This window comes from Rhinolophus ferrumequinum, chromosome 2 (assembly GCF_004115265.2).
Source record: "Rhinolophus ferrumequinum isolate MPI-CBG mRhiFer1 chromosome 2, mRhiFer1_v1.p, whole genome shotgun sequence".
Classification (NCBI taxonomy): domain Eukaryota; kingdom Metazoa; phylum Chordata; class Mammalia; order Chiroptera; family Rhinolophidae; genus Rhinolophus; species Rhinolophus ferrumequinum.
In genome coordinates this window covers 40,708,021-40,734,472 of record NC_046285.1, presented here as the reverse complement: position 1 = coordinate 40,734,472, position 26,452 = coordinate 40,708,021, and the positions used below count along the sequence as shown (strand labels likewise).

Sequence of the window (26,452 nt, the reverse complement as noted above, 5' to 3'; positions counted from 1 at the left end):
AGTAGGTGTGTGTCAAGGAGAAGAGGCAGGGAATGGCATTCCAGGTGGAAGGAATAGAAGCAAACCCACAGAGGCACAAAAAGAGAATTGTGTTCTCAGAAAACCGAGCAGTTCAGTTACAATACCCAGACCTTCTTATGCCTCATTTTAATCATGGGACAGTTTGTATTTAAGTAACATTGCCTGCCATTGAAATTCAGCTGGACTGAATTGTATGTCCCTTTTAGAGACATTGCCTTTCTAAATAAGTAAAGCAAGACACCCGTTTATTTTCAAATAGACAAAACTGCCAGTCTTTCCATGAAGTTAGGAGATATAGGAAAGCATTTACGAGGACCTAGTGATAATTTATTAATGAAAAGATTTCAGAATAACTTTTTTTTTGAGAAAGGTTTATTCTGGAGCCACAGAGTCACCTGTAAGTGTCATGCTGGACCTCTGTCACTGACTCATAGTCTCCCCAGATTCTAGCCATGTGTCCTCATGAAATCCTTCCAGATCCCTGGCGAATCTGGTCCCATGGCCCATTGCCTCAAGCTACATCATGCTACATTGCTTTTCCAAATAATGCATGAGCGTGCTTATTATTGTCTATATATAATTGTTAAGACTGACTTCTTGTTTTCAGGGCTCTAGTCTTTATCGTGCCATCTCATATCTTTCTGGATACATCTTTCATTCGTATCCATAGCTGCTAGTGACAGTTTCATATATGCCTCCTGCACTCGTGGTACATTTCCTTATATAAAATAGTTGTTGTGTTCCTCTCTATCTGTCAAGGGTTTTCTCACATCCTGACTTTAAAAAAAAAAAAAAATCACATGTATTACTGCCCTCAGAGATGGGTCATTTAGGATCAATGGAGGGCAGGCACAAAGATTCTAGGAATTCCTCGCTGTAAGGAAACTTCAAGTCACATCCTTCCACCAATCACCTCACACCAGGTACCATAGTCAATCCCCTTATTACGTCATCAACTGAATAAATACTTTTTGCTTTTGCTTTTTTTTTTTTTTTTTTTTTTTTTTTTTTGCTTTTTGTACCTCTACATCCTTTGTTCTCTCTTAAGGATTGTGTACCAGTCAGACTTTCTATCAGTGCTGAAAGAGAGTAAAGGTTACCTGGCCTAAGCCCATTATTATACAGATAAGGAAACCAAGGCCCAAAGAGGGCCAGTGTCATACCAAAAGGTTCCCAGCGGAGTGAGTGGAAGACCCCAACGTAGAACCCTGGTCCGCCTCCACCACTACACTGCCTGTTACTGAGTCTGCTTCTGAGAGAGCTTATGTTAAAGAGGGAGTCGGGACTATTCATCCCATCACTGTGCTGAATGCTTCCAATGTGGAGGAGCAAGGCTAGAGAGTGTGCAGGATGTGGTTTCATAAACCAGAGGCCTGTGCTCACAGACAGAGTCCCATAGGGAAGATAAGATGGAGTCACAATCAGCTGCCCTGCAGGGTGGTTAAAGATACGTCCCTTACACCTGGATATACCAGAGCACTGATTCCCTTGCTAGGCGGGCGTGTGCAGAATACGTCTTAAGTGCCTGGCACTACACTGCGTTCTGCAGAGGTCCAAAGATGGAAACAGACCCTGCCACCGGGAATCTTACAATTGAGTGCGTGTCTTCAAATCACCATTATCTTGGATAAAAGTTAGCAAGTTAATAAAATACGTTGTAATCCAGTTGACAGTGACATCCAGTTCAGTGTATCAGAGGAGCTTCCATTTGAGCTGTCTTGAAAGATGAGTAGAATTTCATTAGAGGTGGGGCATTAGGGAAGGTATAAGGAGTTGGCATTCTGGTGTAGAGTTGTGCAAGGGTTTGAAGTAGGATTTGCCATGATTGGGACTTTGCTGTGGGAAGATCTAATTTAGTATCCAGGGTATGAAGCATGCATGGATCTGGGAGGGGGTGACGACTGGCGGGAGGAGAGAGCCCAGGAAGTCTTGTCAGTAGTTCAGACTGTTGGTAACCTGAAGAGGGCTGGTGACAGGGTGAATGGGTAGGAGCCAGGTACGGTGGCCTGCGGATGAGGGTGGACAGCTCCGAGAGCTGACTGTTAGGTAAGAAAGAGGAAATCACAAAGATAGCTAGCTCCAAGACAGCAAAAGGAGAAGATGATAAAGAAATGTTTAGAGGAAAAGAATGCAGTTCAGTTTTATGCAATGTTGAATAGGAGATCCCAGCGGTAGACCAGGTGGAGATGACGAACACTGAGTCACAAATAGGATACTGGAGTACAGAACCTTTGAAGATTTGAAATTAGGGCTAGAAAACACTTTGGCCAAGAGGCCATACTTTAAGCCATGAATGTGGGAGTAAATTCAAAGATGACTGTTGTGTGCAGAAAACAAGGAAAATGGAATCTTGGGGAATATTTACAATGAGTTATAAAAAAAGAGTGATAAAAAAGGAGGAAAAGAAAAGAAGGTCTGAGACATAGAAGGAAAACCAGGGTCGGGCAGAGAGATCCTTGGGGCCAGGCAGGGTCAGCGGTGTTGGGTGCCACAGATGCCGAGCTGGCAGCTTCCATGGCTGTCGGGGACATCACAGAAACACCATGGAAGGGGGTCAGGATCAAGCAGGTTGAATGGGAGCGCAACCATGATGAACTTTGCAAAGAAGCTTAATGCTTTCAAAAGAAATAATAAACAGGTAACACAAAAGCAAGGTAATGAGTATTTTTATGACATAGGAATCCCAAGCCATTTATAGGCTGAAGAATAAAAACTAGTGTTAAGGGAGACTGCAATTAAACAAACAAGGTGAGCGAGAATAGGTCTCCCATTGTACAGAGCAATTGGAATGATAAATATATGTAAATGAAATTTGAAGTCATTACCCAAGCCCAAAGAATCAGTAATTTTATTATATTAGTTCTTTCTATACGGCCTCCCAACATCGCTTTCTCTTTCTTTGAGCTAATAAGAACTAATATTTTGAAAGAATTGTTGCTTGTCTCCTTTGAATGACTTCACAAATACACAGTCATCTTCAGTCATCTCCGAGCATTAGGCAGAGGATAACTATCATATAGTTTGAACATCTGCATTTTCTAAGTTTTTCAAGCAAGTTGTCTCGAAGCATAATCTTTTTAAAATGCACATTCTGTGAACTTCTTTCGTGACAGGTCCAATTCCAGGGGCTCTGTCGTTACTAGTAACAAACCTATGTGTTGTTCCATGTACTGCTCCAGACACCCTCAAGTTCATTACTTGGGGGATTTTTTTTTAAAAAACTTGTTTACTTAGACTGCATTGCTCTCTTTGATGGTTAAAGACGTCCCTAAGGCCACTGTCACCTGGACACACAGTATCTACAATGATTTCTCCTTCAGGATGGGGCTCTGGAACCAACTAAATCAAATGTTACTTTACTCTGCTGTTGAGTTACCTGTAAAACTAATAAGAAAAGGTTTTTAAATCACTACTGTAAGTTATATACACAACCACATGGAATAATTTGGAGTATGACTCTTTATCATTTCACAAGGGAGGATGAATTCAAAGTTGACATCAAAAGGGACCTTGAGGAGGTTTTCCTCTCTTCTCCAACTCCAAAACATGAATTTCCTCCTACCTATTTATCCTCAGTGATTTTAGGTAGATTCATGTTACCAGTTTTATTCCATGATTCCATGCTATATTAATCCAGGCCATGCATAATTTTTAAGAAAGCTTGGTGTGGCACGTAGAACAGATGAAGAATTTCGAGAAGTGGTAACTAAATTAACTTTGTCCTTTAGCTTTTTGCTGTAATCATTTCCTGTCCTGTAGAATCACTTATTGTTTCTTTGCCTCATACCTCAAGTGGGTACTTAGATATAAAAGAGATAGTGGAAGAAAGGTGTGCATAAATTTGAGCTACAGAGCATAATTCCATGTCCTGTGGAAAATACACATGCAAATTCTGAACTTTAACTGTTGGAAGTTAACCCCGGGGAAAACGATGCATATCCTTTCCCCAGGGAAAGACTGTAGGTCTCTCCAGGCAGGCCTGGGTGCTCTTTCAAATTTTAAGAAAACTCAGAAATCAAGAGCCTTTTCCATTTTATTCCAGATCTAACGTTCCCAGGGGGTGATTGGATCCTGAGCTCCTGAAGCAGCCTCATAATCCGGGGATTACATGCTGAGGCACTTACAAGCAGATGTGGGTCCTTGGGCAGTGAGACAGGCAGAGGTGCTAGGCAGAGGGGACCCCTCCCCCAGAGAAGGAATTCTTGGCCTGGAGGCCTTAACCTCCACTGGTACCATGACTGGGTTTCCCTCTAAGAGTCTGTGAACTTCCTAAGGAGATATGCCCACCTACATGCATGCCCATGTTCTGGTACACGGCTTTCATTAGATTGGGATCAGGAAATTAAGAGAACGAACGGGCCACTTCCCCAGGACGTTTCCCGGTCAGAATCTGCACCTTCAAACCTGCCCTGTTCCCCAGGAAAGTAAAACGCAAGGAGGAGAAGTCCAACCTGAGCATCCAAAAGCTGACTGATTCCCGAAGCTCTTTCTGGTCCCTTCAGTGTAGCCGCAGGGCCGGGGCAGGTATGACAACAGCCTTCTAAAGCTGTTTCTGGAACATGTTGATAATGGACTAATTTGGACCAGGGGTTGCTCAGAAAATGTTTTCTCACCCCCATGGTCTAGTTGTGTGCTCTTTTTAATGTGAACTTCAGCCTCTGAATGCATTTACATGCCTTTTTTAACCTCCCTATGTTTCCATTTCCTCATATGCATAATGAGAATGAAAATAGTATCTGTCTCATTGGGTTATTATAAGAATTAGATGGAATGCTGTGTGTAAAGCCCCTGAAACAGCACCAGACAGACAGTGTTCAGTGAATTCGAGCACTAGCTATAGTTTAACTGTTTTAAATTATTAAGCAACATGCACTAAAATTGATGCAACATAAATGGAGGTTGTGGCAGGTGCCCCATCCTTCGCGCTGAGAATGACTGAGACAAAAGCCCTGGGCCCGGAAGATGAGACCGTGTGGGGAGCAGTCTCCCTCCTCACGTCAGGGAAAAGCCAGTGCCCCTTTTCCTGTCCCTTCTTGGATTCAGGCCTGCGTATACAGGGAAGCTCTGCATTATCTTTTTGCCTTCTTGTATTCCACTTAGCTTTTTTTTTCCCCTAAAATTGGAAGAAGACGAATATTCACTAAGCCTCTACTCTGTGTCAAATACATTATATCATTCTTACAAAACACCCCGTTTTACAGATAAGGAAACTGTGGCTCAGAGAAGGTAAAAAGAAACGTTCTGAATGTTTTCTTCTTTGGTATAGGGAAGGTTTAGAGTATTATTTGTATTATAGTACTAACCTGTTAAGTTCCTTCTTGTACTCCAGTGCGTTCTGATCAATGAGAGATTTTCAAATTATAGAGAATGGCTTTGTGTCTGTCTTACCTCAGAAGACGTTGTAGAACCCACACACGCCCCCGCCATGCACCCTTAGGTGTCTTTCACTGTAACACCTTCGAGCCCTAATATCTGAAGAGGCCAAAACATAGGTCCTTAAAATAGGCAAACAGCTGGGCCACATCAGAGAGCTCTTTCCAAAGAGACACACTTACAGCTAAAGAAATGCATCTTTTATCTTTTTTAAAGACAGTCTGCCTGACGGCTTCTGAGTATTTGAAATAATTCCAAATTGAGGTGAAGTTAGGAGAGTAAATGTGATTCACTGCAGAGGGGGATTGCTCCTAATCGCCCCGTTCACTCACCTTTAATTCTGAAGCGGTTTGCAGTAGGTGAGAAAAATATATAACCTTAAGAAATTCAGTAAGATTTGGTGGCGCCTTGTACCTAGTGAGCCTTCCTTCCCGTCCCGTGGGGGCCGCATGGTTTTTGGTAATGCGTGGCGATAATTTCAGACATTGGCTTTTCTGAACTCCTGAGCACTTTTGCTGCTGAGCATAGAATCCCAGACACATGGCTACAAAACTTGAGCCACAAGTCTCTTAGTAATGTTGCAGATCAAATGCTATACTAGATTGTGTGCAAGTCTGTATAAATCCCAAGTCAGAGCTTCAAAATAGTAACTCACTGAGTCATGATTTCTGCATCTCATATGCAGTATTCCTTAAATCATATGTTGATGGCTAATCAGCAGAATCCAAAGACACAAATTAGATGGTACAATATTTACAGAGAAAATATATATGTAGCTTGAAAAGCAAAGATCCTCAATCCTCAGGATTACAGCCCGACCAAAAAAAAAAAAAAAAAAAAGGTGGTAGTAGTTGTGATCTGAAGTGTCAGCACTGTAGCCAAGAAAGGAATGAATATAACCATCAAAACAGAGAGCTTTAAGACAGAACTTCTTGATTAAAGAAGTTTGCACCTTTAAGAAATATGAGAAAGATTCAGAAGAAATACTAGGTAAAATGAATTATTCCTGTTCCTCAAATAACATTCTAATGGTTAAGTTATTAAATGCTTCTTTTGGCCAGGTAGAAGAATTTGTGAGGGCAGAAATCCTGTGTATTTTGTTCACTGCTGGATCCGTAGCACATAGCAGAGTAGGTGCTCAGCAAAAATTTGTTGAATGAATGAATGAATGAATGAGGTGGGGAGAACTGAGCAAAAGTAAAAGTACATTTGTGAGCATTTCACCCATTTGAATAGTATAGTATAGGCACTGATTTTTTTTAACCTGATTTTTTCTTTTTTTTTATTCAGCAGACCTTCGAAATGAAGTGCATCCCAGATACCCTCTGGTTTTTATGCTGGGAAAACAGAATTATTTTCTGTTGGTTGTAGACTGCTGCATGTTTTGATTCTAGTAGCAATATGGCAGGGTTAAGGTCAACTTTGTAGTATAATCTGGTGCCTGTTTTTGATAGATACCATGAAAATAGATACTTATTTTCAAGATGCTCAAACAGATGATTAGGCAAAAGCTCCAGCAAACCTTGAAACCACAAAAAGGAAAGGTTTTCCCACTCCCACCTCCCATTACTGTACCATCCTGCACTGTTTTCTGCCACCCCACACCCTCCTCCTTGTTTCACCCTTTTCCCGGGTCTAATCTTTATCTAAGCAATACAGCATGTGACTGTCAGTCAAGCAAGGAAACAGTTCTTGAAAAATCCACCCCCACACAGTGCTCTTAGACATCTGTCATGGGGATGGCGCGGATCTGACCAGCAGCAGGCAGAGGTGGCCCAGAGAAACAGAGCTTGGGATAGACATTTCATGCCCTCCTACTGGAAGAGCCCTCAAGAGAGTTCTTCACGCCCACTCTCCTTCCACCGGCTGGACAGTGGAAGGATGTGTAGGAAAAACAAACTCCTGACTGAATGAATAGAGGATTAAATGAATGAGAGATGAGTTCACTCCACCAGAAGTCTCTGCCACCCTACTTGAATAGAAAGCTAACTTTCAAGCTAACTCTGTTCTCCATGGCACGATTTTGTATATACTCAGATTTGGAATATGGTTGCCATCTGCTGCCAGTGCATAGGGCTGAGGAAGTATTGGGGTGGGGAGGAGGAGGCCCGAGGGAAGAAAAGAAACACTTAAAACGAGCTAATGATCGCCTTTGTGTTGGAGTCTAGGTTTCAGAACATCAGCCCTGTACTCAAGAACAAAAACCCCAGTGTGTCTCAGACCACACTAGGCGCCGGCTCATCAGATAAGACCTGTGCTGTGTGGTGTTCAGCCACCGAGCCTTGAGAAGTTCTAAAAGTGAAATGAAAGGAGCAAACTGAGGAAGCTGAAAGGAGAAAAGGCTTAGGGGAAAACACAGTCAGGAGGACTCTGCAGATATGTGTCTTCGGGGTTACAGTAGTTCAAAAATGAATCTACTAATTAAAGGGTCGAAAAAATGCTATAAATCCCAGGAATTTAAGGATCTTTAGAAGAAATGAGACACTTCTCCATACCCTCTGAGTGCATTGTGATCCTTCAGTAGCATCTCAGGGTGAAAGTGACCTGGCTATTGTACATTGTTGCGGATTTAAGCAGTTGATTAAGACTTACCGGCAGTTGTACTAGAGGCATGAGTGGGGTGGTCCTTTCAAAATAGACAAAACTGTTCAGCAAAGCCTGTAAGACCAGAGAACATCTCTGAAAGGCAGTGAATAGCTCACAGAGCTTCCTATAGTCCCCCTGACATTATCTATATACATTGTTGGTTAAGGCACAGAATCATCCTGGTAATTGATATACGAAAATGACATGCCAGAGAATACTAATTCCGCTGTGGATCTACACAAGGGAAAAAGAATTAGCTTTGCTTTTGAAAGCCAGGTTAGCTCGTTGGTTAAGCATGACATTTGAAGGCCAGTATTGTTATATATTCAGTACGGGTTCTTTATCTCACGTTTGAGAAGTGTATAAGGTGGGGAGGTGGAACTCCCTTTGGCTGTGCAAGGAAAAGACTCTCTTCAAAGATGTATGAAATATAAATTCAGAAGCATTGAAAATCCCAAGCATGCAAAAATCACTTGAAGGAGCACAAAGTGATTGCCCAGCAGTGGGTCACACTCGATGCCTTGGAGTGGTTGAATCAGTCAATATTTGTGAGCTGCATGAGCTCCGGCCTCATCTGCTGCCTGCTACCAGGGACGAGTCACACAACTGTGACTCAAGCACTGTGAGACTAGTCGTAATGTCGTAAAGCTATCTCGTGTACAGGTTCTCTTCCGGGGAACCCTGTGTGCCTCCATATTCTATTCTGTTTGTCCTACAACGTCCCTGTGAAGCACCAGAATCTCCATTTTATAGCTGGGATAACTGATCCACAAAAAAAAATAGCTTAATTCTTTGTCTTGACATATGAAATGATTGATAATCATTACATGACCTCGCTCATCGTACTATTTTTCACATTATTTCAGGTTTCCCAGGTAAAGGACTTATTTTATCTTTCTCATTATTATTTTTAATTGGTTTTCAGAAGAGTTGAGATGAAAACAGAATCTGACAAATATCCCATGGAGATATTTGGTGTTCTCTTTTCTTTCAAGAATAAATTAAGACCTCTGTTCCCTCTCCTGGCTGTCTCTGCAGATAGGCAAATCCCATGCCAATTGTTCAAATGAATAAGGGCTCGTTCGAATAGCTGGATCACAGTCGCCTCTATTGAGGAACAGCCTTTGTAAATTCATGTCTGGAACCGTAGAAGTTACTTTTGGTTATAAACTTTAACAGTTTGACCTGAAGGTTTTTAAACAGTACAATATGTGACCTGGTGGTGAGTTCAGCAATAAATTTATACTCAGTATGTGAAAGGCCAAAAAGAAAACTAGTGTCTTTTTATTCTCTCTGGTGACTTAACACTAAATATTGCATATTACTTTGTAAATGAGGACACCCAGTGGCCACCAAGAGAAAATCTTCTAAACATCCCGGATTGCCGTTATGCACATACAAATCCCATTATCAAAGCTGGTTGATAGATATCTCCGAAACATGTTACCAAGCGGTTTAGCTTCCCAAAGGTAGGGCAAGAGTGGTGGGAGTTTGACCTGATCATTTTTATATCACATCACAAACTGGTCGTCTCTTCTCCTCTTTGGATTACAAGGTGTGGTTCAGCTTTGAGTCCACTGAAGCCATCAGCTGACAGGACCCAGTGAGCTGTCTCTTGGGGGAACTGGAATCAGGGAGATAGGAACAGTATGGGCATGTGTCAAAAATCATAATGAGTGAACACAGGTTGTGGAAAACTAAAGAACACATGAAAAACTATTGCCTTCGAATCTTAAATCCATACTGAAAAGAGAACTGTGGCTATTCCCTGATAGAGGGGGGGTAGAGTAATAAAGGACGCGAGAAGAGAATTACACAGAATTTCAGGGATGGAAAGACCCCCTGGGACTGCAACATGCAGACGTACCTCAGAGAAAAAGGTTCAGGCTGCCCTCAGGCTGCCACTTATTGTAAGCATGTTTGTAAAGTGCATTGGAGAGCTGACCATACAAATACTCAGATGGCACTCCTGAATGTAAAGAAATGGGTTGGGCAGTGTGAGAGATCCAGTAATTTGTAGTTATAGTTGTAGTTATAACAATGCAAGGCACTAGCCTTCTGGAAGCGTGGAGTCTTCTTATAGAGATAGACAGACACAGTGACAAAAAAATGAAGCGAGACAATAATCAAGCATATACTCTTAAGGACTAAATGTGCTACACGCGTAAAAAGTCCAGATTTCATCTTCAAAATTCAGGTGCGAGAAGCATTTCCTTATTTTCCTAAGGCAAATTAAACCCGAGGCGCTTATCACGAAGTTAGCAAGAAATTCAGTGAAGTTTCAGAGATCCCTTCCCCTCCCTAGGCTTGTACAAGACTCATGAAATGTAGGGCGGGATCAGATTTTTAGTCCATGATGGTCTCCACCTTTGACATTGCTCATCCATCACCCACGACGCCCTTGAGCCTGGTCCATCTGACTGCCTGAACTACATTAGTTGGGTTTAGAGATGTCCGTCGCAGTGGTCCTTGAGCATGGGCTCAAGATCATCACTGTTAATCTCAACACAGTGCCTTTTCGTGTCCAGCCTCCAGAAGCGTGACGAGCAATTACCCCAACTGGAGTCGTGTGTAAGCAGAGACCTCAGACCTTGGCACCTTCCCCATTGGAGGGAAAGTTGATGGTTTTTCTCCCGTCAGGCCACTTCCATCTAAGTCCAAAGCGCCAGCCTTCCCCTCCTTACCCCAGAAAGGGCCCAGCATAATTCCCTTTAGAGAATATAAATTCTGAAAACAAGTCTTGAGGGCTTACCTTCGGATTTGGGCTCTAAAGCCACAGCTCCCTGGGGCAAGGGAGACAAGAACTGTGTACAAGGCTTGGACTTTCTTCATTGCCTTATTATTGTGAAAGTTTTCTAATTCAGTGGAGAAAAAAACAAACAGAAATTAATGTTATGATGTCACCAAGCAACATGAACTAGGAAAAGAGAATTCAGGATGAACTCTGATATAATGAAAAAAGTCTCCACAGAGAAGGAAGAACTTTGAGGAGGGTTCTTGATTGGTACATAATATCTGGTAAGTAGAGAAAGGACAATAATTTCAGAACTCGGGACAAATTCAGCAGAAAAAGAGAATGAAGAATGGGTGCAATACATGGAAGGGATAGCAAAATGTCCAACTTCTTGAGTTAGCACAGAGATTTTATTTGTGCAAAAATGAGAAAATAAGATCAAATCAAATCAGTGAGATGAAGTGAGATAAGTAATTAGACGATTACCTGTAACTACAAAAGATTCTTACAGCTTAATGTCTTTTTTCCTTTAGTATGTAAATAAAATCATGAATATATAAAAATACACAAAGAATATAAAATAAGCATAATAAAATACCTTACTCCTTATTAGAATAATTACAAAGTATGCCTTCTCCTTCACTTATTTACCAGTGCCTCCAAAGTTTTTAAGTTCTGATGACACTTATTTAGGATCTCCTTCATCTCAGCGTGAGCCAAAAAGGAACTTACATCTTATTTGTTCTCTAAGGAAATCCTGTGCCTGGTGCCTGGTTCTATGATGGATCACCCCAGGTGGGCTGTTGAGATGTAGTCTCAGCTACTTTCTTAAGCTGGCCCACATCAAATTGCACCTGTGCTTCCCTCTTAACTAGTCATCCAGCAAAACAAAGTTACCTTTTTCCTTGGCGTTTGCTTTGAGATTAGAAAAAGCTTCATACCTCAGTAAAACAAATAGCATGACTCAAGTCCATACCTTTCAGAAAGGAATAGTGTAGTCCCCTCCTGTTACAAATAAATAGCTATGAGGTTTGATCAAAACATACGGTGAATGTTTAAATAAAACAAAAATTATTAGAGTAAAAGACACATTGCTGTTAATTCCCCCTCAAAAGATTCCCCCTTCCTTCAAACACACTTAGCCCATCGTTCTTGCCACTTTCTGAAGCAGATCTGAAAGTCCTCTTTCGTGAGTGTCTTTAGTTGCGCTGTTGTGGCTGCCTTGATATCCTGAATCATTTTTACTTTGGGGAAGAGCCAGAAGTCACACGGGCCAGATTCGGTGAATACCGTGAATGAGGACACACTGTAATGTTTTTATTTAACAGAAATTGCCATACCAGAAATGATGTGTGACATGGAGTGTTGTCATGATGAAAGATGAAACCGTTTGCCCATTTCATGTTAATGTGTTGTTGGTGATCCATGATTTACGGCACACTTTAAAATATACCTTCTCTCAACCGTAGCTCACACTCGACTGACTGCACCGGAACAAGTTGAAACTTGTCACACACAGTTACTAAGGTTCGATGGACTGCGCTCCATATTGAAGATCCCTGCCTTTCTGTTAGGTAGCACTCGGCAGCAGCGTTCACCATATGTTTTGATGACGCTTCCTTGCTCCAAAACCAGTTGTTGCATCGGAAGCAACCTATTTTCCTAGGAAAACACAAGCAAAGGGAACATTTGAGCACAATTCTGAAGAAATGCTTCAAATAGCAGTTTCAGAACAGAACAGTTTCACAACAGAGGACAAAAGTGAATTGGGACGCTCTGTGATTATTTTAGTCAAAAGCTTTTTTTAAATGACACTATGGGGTTTTATTTTCTCACTCATTGAAGTTCAATTAAAGTTTTCCCAAAGTCAAAAAATTAATTTCTTACCTAACTATAGTTCATCACCAATTGATGATATATTTTTTTTTTAAAGTGCCATTCCTGGGATTTGTGCTTGATGTTTGAACTTCCTAGACCTAAAATTTTATTTTTCCTTTAAAATAAGTATATAATGATGTGGGGATCAAAAGAAGGACAATTAGTAAGTAACAAGGTAATGTTTTTTATACAAGCACTTTTTAAATTTATAGTTTCTTTTCAAGCAAATTAAAGGACAGAACTTACAAACTGCACATTTGAATATATAGATTTTTTTCTTTAAGACATAGCCAAAGCCAAGTTCAAACTGAATACTTTAGCTGTGAATTTAAGTAGATCCTTTTGTTCACTTTTGTATCCCACCCACAGATGCAGCATCTCTGTGTTTTTGTTCCCCCAATTTAATGAACAAGGAAAAGGTTACAATAGGGCAGCAACTAAATTTGTAAGGAAAGAGCTTTAGAAAGAAACATCAAACTTCTAAAAAGTGTCTCAAAAGGTTTACAATATAAAAAGATTAAAGGCATCAACCTCAGATTTCATGACTTTTCTCTTCGTTAGTCCCAGCAGGTCCCTCCCTCCTCAGAAGAGGGCCACTGCATTTCAGCTTCGCAAAGGGAGGGCATCACTGTCCTCTCAGAATGTTGTCTAGAATTAGAGCTGTTCCAATGCCTTTGTTGACAGAGTTAAAACTTGGCTTTCACAATCTGTAATATAAAAGAGTCAGGAAGGTGTTTGAACTTCCAGGGTTTTATTCTGCTGGAATCAGATGCTCAAAGTACACTCGTAGAAATTCATATAGCATATAGCTCAATAACCACCCCAAAATGAAGTTTAACGTATGTTTAGAATTGGTTCCATAAAGTTGATGGTCAGTTACTTGCTGATTGTTTGACTATATCCTCACCTCATAATGAAAGGAATTTAAGTTAGCTTAAAAGAATTTTCAATGCATTAGTAAATATGTAGGAGATATACAGAGGGTGCCAAAAAAATGTATACACATTTTAAGAAAGGAAAACTGTATTAAAATTGCACTACTCAATATATACCAACAACAAAAGATGAATACAAGTCACGTTTGACTTCTGCAATTACAAGAGGTGCTCAAAGTGGTTACCATCAGCATCCAGACACTTGTGATTACAGTGACTACTACTGCTTGGGCACGTTGACCAGTGTCCACTTGTATATATTTTTTTGGCATCCCTGATGTGTGTGTGTGTGTGTGTGTGTGTGTGTGTGTGTAGTCAGAGTGGAAGTGGAGTAAGGAATTGACACTAGAATGAAGCTGGGGGTAAATTTTACATAGAAACGCATATCATGAAGTTCTGTATACTTACTAAAATATGGCCTAAATTGTAATTCTGAGCTCCAGTTAGGATACTCACAGGGTCCAAAATGGTAAAAGTCAAACGAGCTGTTCCTGGGCATTGAGGTCTGAGAGAAGGTTGATTAATGTATATTTCAAATATCACAGGTTCTTAAGGATGAATTTCCTCCACTGTTATAGAGTTCAGATCATCTCTGGCCTAATGGGTCCATTTATACTGGGGTATAAATGTTTTATTAGTAAATGTTTCACTAGTGAAGTTGTAAAAATTCAAATGTCCTCAAAGCAACTTCATCCATCAATCAGTTGTATTTGTAAGGTTAGACATATGATGAGGCATTTCTTAGTCCCTTCTTGGACATAACAACAGACTTCATTTGCAATGAAGTAAACCGAAGATCTGTGCTAACTGCGGGACACTGTGGGAACCTCCACAGTCAGGTGAAAAGGCTTCCCTGGAATTACTTCTTACTTTGGACCTGAAAATCCATTAGGAATTTCAATCTATTGCCATCCTTCAGACAAAGTGTAAAGCTCTTACTTTTTGGTAGTGGGAAAAGAGGGAAGGAGGATCAGAATGGAGGAACAGTCCTAATTTGGGGATGGGCCTAAAGATCATGGGGCAAATGTTTTCCTAGTTCACAGTTTTCCCCTCTGTTGGCCCTATTCGTGAAGCTTAGTAAAACTTAACAGTGTAACAGAAGGAAAGAGGGGAAGGAAGGGAGGGAGGGAGGGAAGGAGAGAGGAAGGAGGGAAACGGAGAGAGGGAGGGAGGGAGGAGGAAGGGAAGGAATAAGGAAGAAAGGACGAGAGGAAAGAAGGAAGGGAGGGGAGGGAGGAAGGGAGAAACGGAAGGAAGGGGAGGAAGGAAGGAAGGGTAAGGAAAGGAGAGAGCAATAAAGAAAGAAAAACATGCTGCCTTGCCCTATTTGAAGTACTTTAGAACTTTCAGGTGCACTCTATCTTGTTAGCTGGATTAGAATTGTGAATTAGGTTTTTTTTTTTTTCAATTCAACTTATACCACAATATCTAATTTTTAACAAAACAAGTTAAAGGTTGTTTCCTAGTTCTTCTATGGATTTGTGTTAACTGTCAAAGGTCATCCACTCTGATAAAAACCTGATTCGGAGCAAATTTTGCTAAATAACACTTGGCTTCAATGATTGTAAAACTACTAGGGGTGCCAAAAATAATGTATACACATGACTTGTATTCATTTTTTGTTATCGGTATTATATAGTGAGTATTACAATTTTAATAGTTTTTTCCTTTCTTAAAATGTGTATACATTTTTTGGCACCTTCTGTATATAGCTCTGTTATAGTTCTCCAGATTTCGTCTAACATTGGTATTTTACTATCTACATATCTCTTTTTTCTTCCCTTTCAATCCTATTTTATTTCTAAATCATTCTCTTCTGAAAAGTAACTTCTGTCACTTTGGGTGAGACTGTTGCGTTTGTCATATACAATCACATCAGTCCAACTTAAATGGGAAACATCAGCTCGACAGGCCTGATGTGGAGATGTAGTCATGAAGGTTGCATTAGTTCAGAGGCTTTGATTATTGAAAGTTGTTAAGAGCAGCTTAAAGAGAGATACTTGAATCTCAATCCGCGGATCTTAACTTGGAGGAAACACAGACCTCTTTGAGATTCTAATAAAGCTACAGACCTTATCCCTGTGAAAGTACAAACATGTCCATTCATGGGAAAAAAAAAAAAATGTAGATAACCCCTAGAACCACATATACGTCTTAAAAGACCTATAAATACTTAAAACATGCTCCAGAATCTTACATGTATGAGTGAAAATTTAAGTAATATGAAAGGCATACTCAATTACAGTATTGAGATCATAAATAGAATAGTGTTGTAAACACATCAAACAAGTTGATCATGTTAAACTCTCTGTCCAGCTAAAATAAGACGCCGTGCCTATGAAAGTACGTACAGGCTGTCCTCAGCTTTCAGAGGTGGTGTATTTCTGAGAGTATGTTTGAAAGTTGAACAATTTATTTATGTTTTGTGAGAAGAATTCTGTTACTGATATTTAACAAAAAAAGATGAAATCTCTAATGGTTTTCAGTACCGTAGGTCTAGGTAATCTGGAAGGTAGAGAACTGTCACTGGCACGCTGGCCCCAAACATCACCTCAGGGATGGGTAAGTAAAACAGGGCAGCTCTCCTTCCCATAGACTGTTGACCCCCTGATGGTTCACCTACAAGGGCAATGACAGCTGGATTACGCTAGGTGTATGAAGCCAGGGCGGGAGGAAGAGGTCTCCTTCTGCCTTCTGCCTGCCACCTTCCACCTACATAAGTGGTTCCCCCAGGATCTCCAGCGATCCTCCAAAGACTGTGAGATGCCAGTGAGGCAGAAAGAGAGGGCCATCTGCTTTAGATGGCGGAACCTGTGAGCAAACCACCTCTGTCTTCCTATCGTGCAGAGGCTCAGCCAGCCCCCCTCAGCATTTAGGTGAAGTGGACACGGAAGCCTTGCCGCTGGCAGGGCAACAGATGTAGATTTAGGGAGTGAGGGACCTGAGTTACCACACACATCCCTGCTTTTTCCAGAGAAGGATGGCTCTTCCCTAGTGTGACCAACTTGGTAAGGAGCCCCAACATGTGATAGCTTAAGATCATCACTACTCAGCTAAGAGATGAAAGAGCAGCCTCAGCATCCTGAAGACATACGGTACAATGTGGAAAAGAGTGTGATGTAAGAGTCTGGGTTGTAGAGGGCCTGGCTACCCTAGCCCTAGTTCATGTGCTGACCCACTTACCTCACGTGAGCCTGGTGGCCCAGATTGAAAGCTCCAGGGCTTTTCAGCCTTGCCACTGGACTTAGACCTGTTGACTTGACCGAAATTTATATCGGTTTTAATTTGAGAGCTGGTGTTTCCTCCCAAGTTACAGAGACTTCAAATTCCCATCTCCCACTCCAGTACCTCACGCTTCCACTACTCTCATTTTATTTATCTGGACTGAGGAAGGAATGGATTTCACACCTAATTAAAAGAGACTGTATTGCCTGCTGTTTCCTTTCTTGTTCATTTTCTCTTGTGCTCAGACAGCTTTTTATTCTCATGCTAAGTCCTATTCCTGGACACCTGCAGCTTAAGTGGACAGACAGGAGCTGGGTTCCTACAAAACAGAAAGCCGGGCCCTCTCTCACCTATGTCAGCACAAGCAGGTTTTCCCTGCGGCACTCACTCCTGCTTTAGCGCTGGCCATACTGTGCTCACTCAGAGGCCACAGTCACTTAGAATCCGTGATCACGTTCAGTGGTACAATTCCTTGCATGTTTCTAGAGAATACCATCACAGGCTGATTCTGTATTTTTACTCTAGTGGAAAAGACGTAGGTTATTATTTTAAAACACACAGAGAACTATTTTTATCACTTTGCCATCAATTCTATGTCCATACCACTATGGAGGTTTTTCAGGTGGGGTGGCATTCCCAAGTACACATAATCTTTGTAAAGTTGTACGGTTTTTGTAGAGTGAGAGGCGTTTTTTTTTCTTTTTTTTTCTGAATAGCCTAAATGCCTATTCAGTGCCAATCTAGGAAAGAATGGAGTTAGCATTTTCACACCATTCCTTCCTATACAGTCCCTGAATAACCATCTAATCAAGATTTGTTTTCAATGGAGGACAAATCTACAGTAGAGTATTTCAGACTTATTCCATTGGAATCTATACATTAATGACCATTGGATGAAAAGGACAGGTTTCACAAAAGCCTACACATTGCTCTGCTGTGGCAGAAACATTTTCCCACTGTATTAGTGTAAAAAATCAAAGAAAGCCTGGGAAAGGAATCGCTTCAGCATTGTGTGCTGAAGGAATGAGGCGTGCTTGAATGGGGAGGCAGGGTCCCCTCATCGCGTCTGTACCCATATCAGCAAAAACCTGTTGAGCCTTTCATGGCTGCTCACTGCAATGCAGGACCAGTGTACTCGGGGAGACGTTTAGAAAGTGTCTATAAAAAGCCAGCTGGGCTTGTCAGTCAGGTTGTATATGTGCGCAGGTTTGAGTCTGTCTCTGTGGCTTTGAATGAAGATGGTGACACCATGACTGCAATAATCATAACTCAGAGTATTTCAAAGAAATGTCTTTGCATGGTGACCGCTATAGGTTTACCTGACAGTTTAGATAGACTCAACCAGTTTGGTCAAACAGCAGTTTGAATGATCCTCATGAGATTGTGTGTGTGCATGTGTGCGCGTGTGCGTGTGTGTGATGATAACAGCTTTTGCTCTTGACCACTTCCATCTCTAAGCAACCTCCTTCTTCACTTGCAGTGTGTATCATTTCTTCTATGTCTCTAGAGTCAGGATGGCACTACATCTTCGGGCAATCCAAGTTTCATTCCTCAGCAATCCCAGTGTTGACCGAAAAGAGCCATTTAAAGAGCATCGAGGGGCATGGGTTCTAATCTCAACCCTGCAACTTCCTAGCTGTGTAGAACTTTAAGCAAGTCATTTAGATACTTGGAAAGCCTCAACCTCCTCTCACCTGGAATAGTAATAATAGCACCTGTCCTGGAAGCATATAGGATTGTTGTTATGTGAAAGAGTTTTGTGCACTGTACAACACTACATGGATATTAATTATTATAATAATTGTGATAGAGTTTCTTCCCAGAATTAGCAGAAAGATGACAACTCTTCATCACATATGACATCTCGAGTGATATAATTGCAACTGGTGCTATGAGCAAGTGTGTGTTTGAAAAGTGTTTTCACCTGTTTGGGGAAAAGAAATACTTTTAATAAATCCATCCTACTTAGAGATGGTGATTTTATCAGAGATTCAACCAGTTTTAATGGTTACTGTTTTACTTAAATGAAAGAGGACCTTGGTGATGATAAAATTGTATATAGAAAAGTCTACATTTTAATGGCAGGGCAAGTTGTGTTATCTCTTGCATCATTCCACTTACAAACTTTGAAAAATATGTTCCTTATTAGATGACTGAGGCTATGCTTAAGTCCCAAGACCCAGAAATGTGAACACCATGCGAATTCATGGCTAGGTATAGAAGTAGCTGGAGGGCCTGCTAGGCAACCTTTTCACACAGCTTTACTGCAGACCCTGCACACCTAAGGGCCTGACTTAATTCAGGGGCAAAGTATGCAATATACTGAAGCTGACAAGAGTATGACCTCTAGAACCAGACTGCCTGGATTCAAATGCCAACTCTACCAGCAACTGCTTTTGTGGCTTTGAGCAAACTTCTTAATTTCTCTGGCTTCAGTTTTTCACCTGACAAATGGAGGTAATAATACTATGTCATAGGGTTGTTGTTAGGATTAAATGAAATAATAGACACAAAGTAGTTAAACCAGCTGTAACAGTAGTTAGGACTTGACGCATGATAAGCTCTCAGAACGAAGTTTGCCCTTGTTACTATTATCATGGTACCAATGCACATAGGGGACTCAGCAAGAACTTGGAATTTGGTCTGCTGGCTTATTGTCTGAATATTCCTTCCTGGGTTATTGCAGCCTTCCTCTGGGGCCATATTTAGTACAATTACAGGGAATTCACAATCATTCTTTAATCTGGCAAAAACAATTTGTTTTACACTAGTAAAAATAAAAAAGAAATAGAAACCATAGCCTAATGAACTATTTTTAGGAATGGAAAAGACCCAGTGGAAGTCGGAACAAGAAGGAATTCTCTTATGTAAAACATTGTGCAAATCATACCGCTGAAAGTGAACAAAGAGACTGCAGGAATTTCTTAAGTTAAATGGATAAATGTGAGGCTGACTTAATGCAAAGATGGGAACAAAGAAAATGAATGGTATATAAAAGAACGTAGTCACACCGACTGAGCTCCGACAGCATGAGCAGATTGAGTAGGGCAAGGTAGAATTCTAGGTGAGCTCAGACTTACCTGAGCAGGTCTGCTCTCCTAAGACCGAGGAGAAAGAACCTGAGGAGGTGAGCACTCTTCCTCTCTGCAGGCCATGGCCTCTGGGGTTACTCCTAACAAGACGGGTCAATGCCTGGAACACCTGGTTTTGAAAGGCCACTTCCTTGGCCTCTCGCAAGCTGATTATTCCATTGTGAAGGCAAGAATGGTGAATCTGACTAAGGTGTGGATTGGAGAGAGGGATTCTTCAGAGTCACTTGAGAGGTGAGGTAGAAAAAGAGGAAATCCCTAAGACTTATTGTTATAGCCAACTGTTTTCTTTCTCAATCTGTGACCCAAATGTCACTAACATTATCCCTTGTCTTCACAGTCTGGGGCATAAGGATGGCAATGAGTCAGACTTTCCACAGCCTCCACATAGCTGACTATTCCTTCCAACGGGGAGCCGTTTGATACTTCCCTGTAGCAAGTACCTAGAGCACCCAGTTACCTAGGGGGCTCACACATCCCACTCCTGGTTTACTCCTGCTATCCTGACCTAATTCTTCACAGAGCTGCCTTTTAACTCTCAAAGTGCCCAGTTTGAATGGCAAATATGATCAAGTGTGCTCCAGTCTCCAAGGTCAATGCTACCATCTCTGATCTCTCAATGAAGATTCCTTCTTCAGTAAGCCTCAGAAAATTCAGAAAGCCACCATGTCACATACAAGCACCCTAGAACATCCTCAGATTGTCAGAGAGGACAAGAATCATGTCACCCATAGAATTTTTCTGTAGATACAGAAAGCATCAGGCGAGTGCCCCTTTAGTGAGCACGTTGTATTCTATAACCTGTCTCTCAACTGGGACCAGGTGGTCGCTGTTTGGTGAACATCCTGGTCTGGCTTGAATTGTCCAAGAATTTTTGCATACATGGTGTAGATTTGGGGAATATGCCATAGAAATTAACAGGAAGGGAATTTATGTTTTATTACGAATATTGTTGCAGTCTATAAATAAAATAAGGAATTTTGATAAGTTGGGGCAAATGTAAGCTTTCCAAAAGATCTGGGCTTGGGCTTGTCTCAAATGGCGGTAGAGAGTTCCATGAAAACACGTCTTCCATTTGCCTTTCAGTTCTTATTTGCTGAAGTTGTAGGAATGGCAGGCAAATGACCTTTCTGTTTACTGGGCTGCTCTACATCCACTGACAACCCTGCTGAAGCTCTAAGAATTAGCATAGACTCAATACCCCAAAATAGCTGGGGCTCTGTTGGGCCAAAGTTCAAGGCCTCGTTCCCGTAGGACTCGTATGGGCACCTTGACCCCTGTGCAGAGCCTGGCCCTCTCTCCAAAGAGCCCGCTTGTGTCTACCAGGCACTTGCAGGAGCCATGAGCATGAGCCAGCCACCACCGAGGTGTTGGGAACGCAGTCAGCCAGCTCTGACCCGCGCCCTGTTTTGTGTTTGTCTTGGCGTGCAGGTGACATCAGTTGCAAGGGGATGACCGAGCGCATTCATAGCATCAACCTTCACAACTTCAGCAATTCCGTGCTCGAGACCCTTAACGAGCAGCGCAACCGTGGCCACTTCTGTGACGTGACGGTGCGCATCCACGGGAGCATGCTGCGCGCGCACCGCTGTGTGCTGGCCGCCGGCAGCCCCTTCTTCCAGGACAAGCTGCTGCTGGGCTACAGCGACATCGAAATCCCGTCCGTGGTGTCAGTGCAGTCGGTGCAAAAGCTCATTGACTTCATGTACAGCGGCGTGCTGCGCGTCTCGCAGTCGGAGGCCCTGCAGATCCTCACAGCCGCCAGCATCCTGCAGATCAAAACCGTCATCGATGAGTGCACACGCATCGTGTCACAGAATGTGGGCGACGTGTTCCCGGGGATCCAGGACTCGGGCCAGGACACGCCGCGGGGCACTCCGGAGTGAGGCACCTCGGGCCAGAGCAGCGACACGGAGTCGGGCTACCTGCAGAGCCACCGCAGCCAAGCGTGGACAGGATCTACTCGGCGCTCTTACGCGTGCTCCATGCAGAACGGCAGCGGCGAGCGCTCCTTCTACAGCGGGCGGTGGTCAGCCACCACGAGACTGCGCATCGGCCATGCCACGCGACCACCACATGGAAGACCCAGCTGGATCACGCGCATCCACGAGCGCTCGCAGCAGATGGAGCGGTACCTGTCCACCACCCCCGAGACCACGCCCTGCCGCAAGCAGCCCCGGCCTGTGCGCATCCAGACCCTGTGGGCAACATCCACATCAACAGGAGATGGAGGACGATTACGACTACTATGGGCAGCAAAGGGTGGCAGATCCTGGAGCGCAACGAATCCGAAGAGTGTACGGAGACAACCGATCAGGCGAGGGCACCGAGAGTAGCCCAAGGCGAAAGCTTCGACTCCGGCGTCAGCTCCTCCATAGGCACCGAGCCTGACTCCGTGGAGCAGCAGTTTGGGCCCGGGGCAGTGCGGGATGGCCCCCGCTGAACCCGCCCAACCCGAGCAAGCCGCGGAAAGTCCCTGCAGAGGGCGGCCCGCAGCCCCACCAGTTAGAGACCGGTGCCTCCTCCCCGGAAAGAAGCACGGAGGTGGATATGGACAACACGGTCATCACTGTCAGCAACAGCTCGGATAAGAGCGTCCTGCAGCAGCCTTCGGTGAACACGTCCATCGGGCAGCCGTTGCCAAGTACCCAGCTCTACTTACGCCAGACAGAAACCCTCACCAGCAACTTGAGGATGCCTCTGACCTTGACCAGCAACACCCAGGTCATTGGCACAGCCGGCAACACCTACCTGCCAGCCCTCTTCACTACCCAGCCCGCGGGCAGCGGCCCCAAGCCTTTCCTCTTCAGCCTGCCACAAGCCCCTGGCAGGCCAGCAGACCCAGTTTGTGACAGTGTCCCAGCCCGGCCTGTCGACCTTTACTGCACAGCTGCCAGCGCCACAGCCCCTGGCCCCATCTGCAGGCCACAGCACAGCCAGTGGGCAGGGCGAAAAAAGCCTTATGAGTGCACTCTCTGCAACAAGACTTTCACAATCACACATCCACCCAAACAGAACTACGTCAAGCACATGTTTGTACACACAGGTGAGTGCCGGCCTCCCTGGAGGCCTAGCAGCAGGGACAGGTGTGAGGAGCTGTGGGAAGGGAGGGGCAGGACAGCAGGTGGAAGGGAAGGTTTGGAGTCATTTTTCAGATTTTAAGGAGACCCCACTGTAAGCCCCAACTGTGCCCCTCTCACAGGAACATAGCACCTTGTCACCAAAAGACAAAATCACAGAAACCCTTTATGGAGAAGGGCCAAGTGGGAAAAAGCCTTATAAAGAATTGGCAGGCACAGCATCCCTTAAATACATTGAACTTTGTAATACGTTCTTTCATCCTAGGTGGTGAGACCTGGAGATCATATACTCCAGCACTTCATTTACAGACCAAAGTCATTAGGCAGACAGGGATGAGGGTTTTAGTCTGTGGAACATACTGTATGAACCATCAGCTTGAAAAGGCCACAACAAAGCTGATGCAAGCGTAAGCCGCCTTTGTGGTCCCTGAAATTGAGGAGGAGGGACAGACTCACTCTGTTTTCTATTGCTTATTCCCTATGTCAACATCTAGAGACCACAGTCTGTTCTAGGTACTACCTTTTACAAGGACAGTAGACTAACTGGCACACATCCAGAGGAGTATGAATAGGATGATGCAGGATGCAAAGCCATGGCATATGAATCATGGTTGAAGGCCCTGGGATGCTCAGACTGCAGGACAGAAGACCCAGGGCACCATGTAAGCCATACTCAAGTGTTTGAGCTGCAGGGACAGCATAATGTACTAGTTAAGTTGGAGCTCTGGAGCCAGATTGCCTGGATTTGAATTTAGACTAAGCAACTACTACTAAACTTTGTCATCCTGGGAAAATTACTTAACCTTTCTATATTTCAGTTTCCTTGTCTATATAATGAGGAGACTAGTGCTAGATCTTTCTTATAGTGCTGTTTTGAGGATTAAATGAATTAATATATATATATATATATATATATATATATATATATATATATATGAAGTTCTTAAAACAAGTTCTTACCACTCTATAAACGGTAGTTATCATTAGCACTATTAATACTATTAATATTAATAACACTATTAGTATTATTTAAATGGTTGGGAGGAAAGAGACATTATGTTTATTTTGTTTGGGTCCAAAAGGTAGAACTGGACCAATGACTGGAAGCTCTAAGGAAATTCTTTCAACAAAATAAAAGAAAATGTGTGTTGACAGTCAGAGTTGCTCTAAGATGTGATGGACAGCCTCCAAAGGGCGTGAGTTCCTATAATTAGAGGTGTTAGGTATTCAAGGAGAGAATGGATGAACCATTCCTAGGGATGCTGTAGAAAGGATTCAATCATCAGACAAGTAGTGATTGGGGTGAGATGGTCTTTCATCCCTGAATTCTATAATTCTAGAGCTAAGATCTGACCTCACAGCCGGTGCTCTTTCCTAGCTCTGTAATGGGACAGACATAGATGCTCCACAGATGCTCTTCCATGTAAGGGACAATATATGCAATATGATTCACATAGATTCTCTTGTACCTGAAAATGCCTACCCCAATAATGATCACCATTTTTGAAATTCCTATTTTGAGAGTTACTCTTCTGGTAAACCTCTGGTTCTTGAATCTCCCTGTTAAATGACAAATAAGTTGCCAGGGGAAAGTTACACACTTGAATTACAATACATGAAAACAAATTAGTTCATCAAAGCAACCTTGTTTCTCAGATCAGCTAGCAGAAATAGCCAGGGGAGTAGGTCGTAAAGCAGATTAAATTTAAATTGGGGATTAGAAGGGAAGGAGAGGAACAGACATTGAGACAAGATACCCAACGTGGAAGTGAACAACTACACTAGAACATTACTTAAGATGAACTTTTCCTCTTTGCAGTTTAGCTCATGTCAGGACATTATGTAAATCCATGTACTCCCCTTTATGCAAATCAATTGTTCTTAAAGATGACAGTTTTCACACCTCCAAAAAAACATAGTGACACATTACTAAACTTAGAAGAAAATCAGGGTAGCGGTGAGTCACTGTGTTTATTTGGGGGTAAATGTGAATGCACCAGTAATCTGAGATCAATCAAGGAAATTTTCCATTCGGGGCATGGGTATCATCATTATTTGGTAAATTAATCCAATACTAATGTTTTTATTTATTTGGCAATTTATGTTTTACAGAGTGCTCTCACATAGTTTATATTCTTTCCTCCTCCAAATAGCTGTCTTATAAGCCATCAAATTAAGAATTAAGGGGGGGAAAATACCAATTGTGGAAGTGTCTTCTTAGGCAAAGTTGACTTTGCTGGTCCTGGATCCATAAACATTTCTACTCTCTCCATCTGTGCAGCTCTTCCAGTAGACCTAGCAGATACAAAATTCACACATTCTACTAGATCACATATTGAAATAAGGCCTTAGTTTACAACATAAAAATTTTCAGTGTACTACTAAAAATTATCTTTTTGGTATGTAAACACATTTATCTAATGGATTCACTGAAGGTTTTCTGTAGTTAACCCAAATAACTAGATTTGTCCGTAAGAAAACCAGCAATGGGTTTGCACATTTATGCATCATAAATGCAAGAGGTACAAGTAAAGTCATTTGACAAACCTAAGTTATGGTTAAAGTGTAGCCTTCAGATATCTAGTAAACTACGAAATTAAAGTAAACTATGAGGTTCCTCAGTAAATTATGAAGGTTTTGTATTGGTGTGTATAACACAGTCACATTTGAGAACCATTAATAGTGCACATATATCACTCTAGCACCTCATTCAAAAGAAGCATCACTCTTCCCTTTCACCCTAGAATTATTTGGCAGTGTCACTTTGGAAGGGCCATCTGTCTGTCAAACTTTTGTCTGACTGAAGGAGTCCATAACCTAACAACGTTTAGGAACAACTGGTCTAGATTTTCAAAAGCGAGATAGCCTGATCATATCAAAGTAATGCAGAACCTGGATTCATGGTTGGCCCCACATGTCAAAGCAAAGTTCTCTCCGATTTATTGGGAAAACATCGAGAAAGTGGGGCCTCCCAACTTTACAGGAGCCAGCGGAAATGATAAAAATCCAGAGCAAAAAGTCCCCTTGTTGGTCTAAAAAGAGTCTAGAAAGTACTGGGGATACTTGGAAGAGTAGGGATGGAGTCAGTATTCTTATCTATAGTCTAACCAAAAGGAATCCTACCAGTACTAAGGATTGACAGAGCTAAAAGGAAAGATATTTGGAGTCTTGGCATCACAGCTACTATGCATAGTAACTGGCTTTGCATTTCAGTAGCTCCAAGGTTTAATGTAAATGGTACTTGTTTTCAACAACTGCAGGAAATCAATTCTGAGATTGGATTCCAAGTAAAATTCTGTGTAGCTTTATGTTAACGACCCACATATTCATTAAAGGAAGTGTTTAAGACAAATAAGTAGTCCGTCATATTGATTATGGAGCTAAGCTCTACCTTAGAGAACCAAAGAAGCCCTAGTTATAAAGCATATTCCATAATGATTATAACACTAAACACTTAAGAGTGGGGATATAAGTGAAAGACGATTGTACTGGAATTAGATTATTTGGGTTGAGTTTGGTTCCTCTAATTGT

At 42.3% G+C, this 26,452-nt stretch overlaps 1 protein-coding gene across 1 annotated transcript in view; it reads left to right on the top strand.

Moving 5' to 3' along the window:
• ZBTB20 (zinc finger and BTB domain containing 20) overlaps positions 1-26,452 on the top strand; it is a 755,626-nt gene that overhangs the window by 719,872 nt on the left and 9,302 nt on the right. Inside the window, 10 exon segments of the mRNA XM_033135553.1 lie at positions 21,273-21,863; positions 21,866-21,888; positions 21,891-21,927; positions 21,930-22,041; positions 22,043-22,106; positions 22,108-22,272; positions 22,274-22,315; positions 22,317-22,661; positions 22,663-22,789; positions 22,792-22,887. Coding sequence (XP_032991444.1) covers positions 21,273-21,863; positions 21,866-21,888; positions 21,891-21,927; positions 21,930-22,041; positions 22,043-22,106; positions 22,108-22,272; positions 22,274-22,315; positions 22,317-22,661; positions 22,663-22,789; positions 22,792-22,887 — 1,602 coding nt within the window.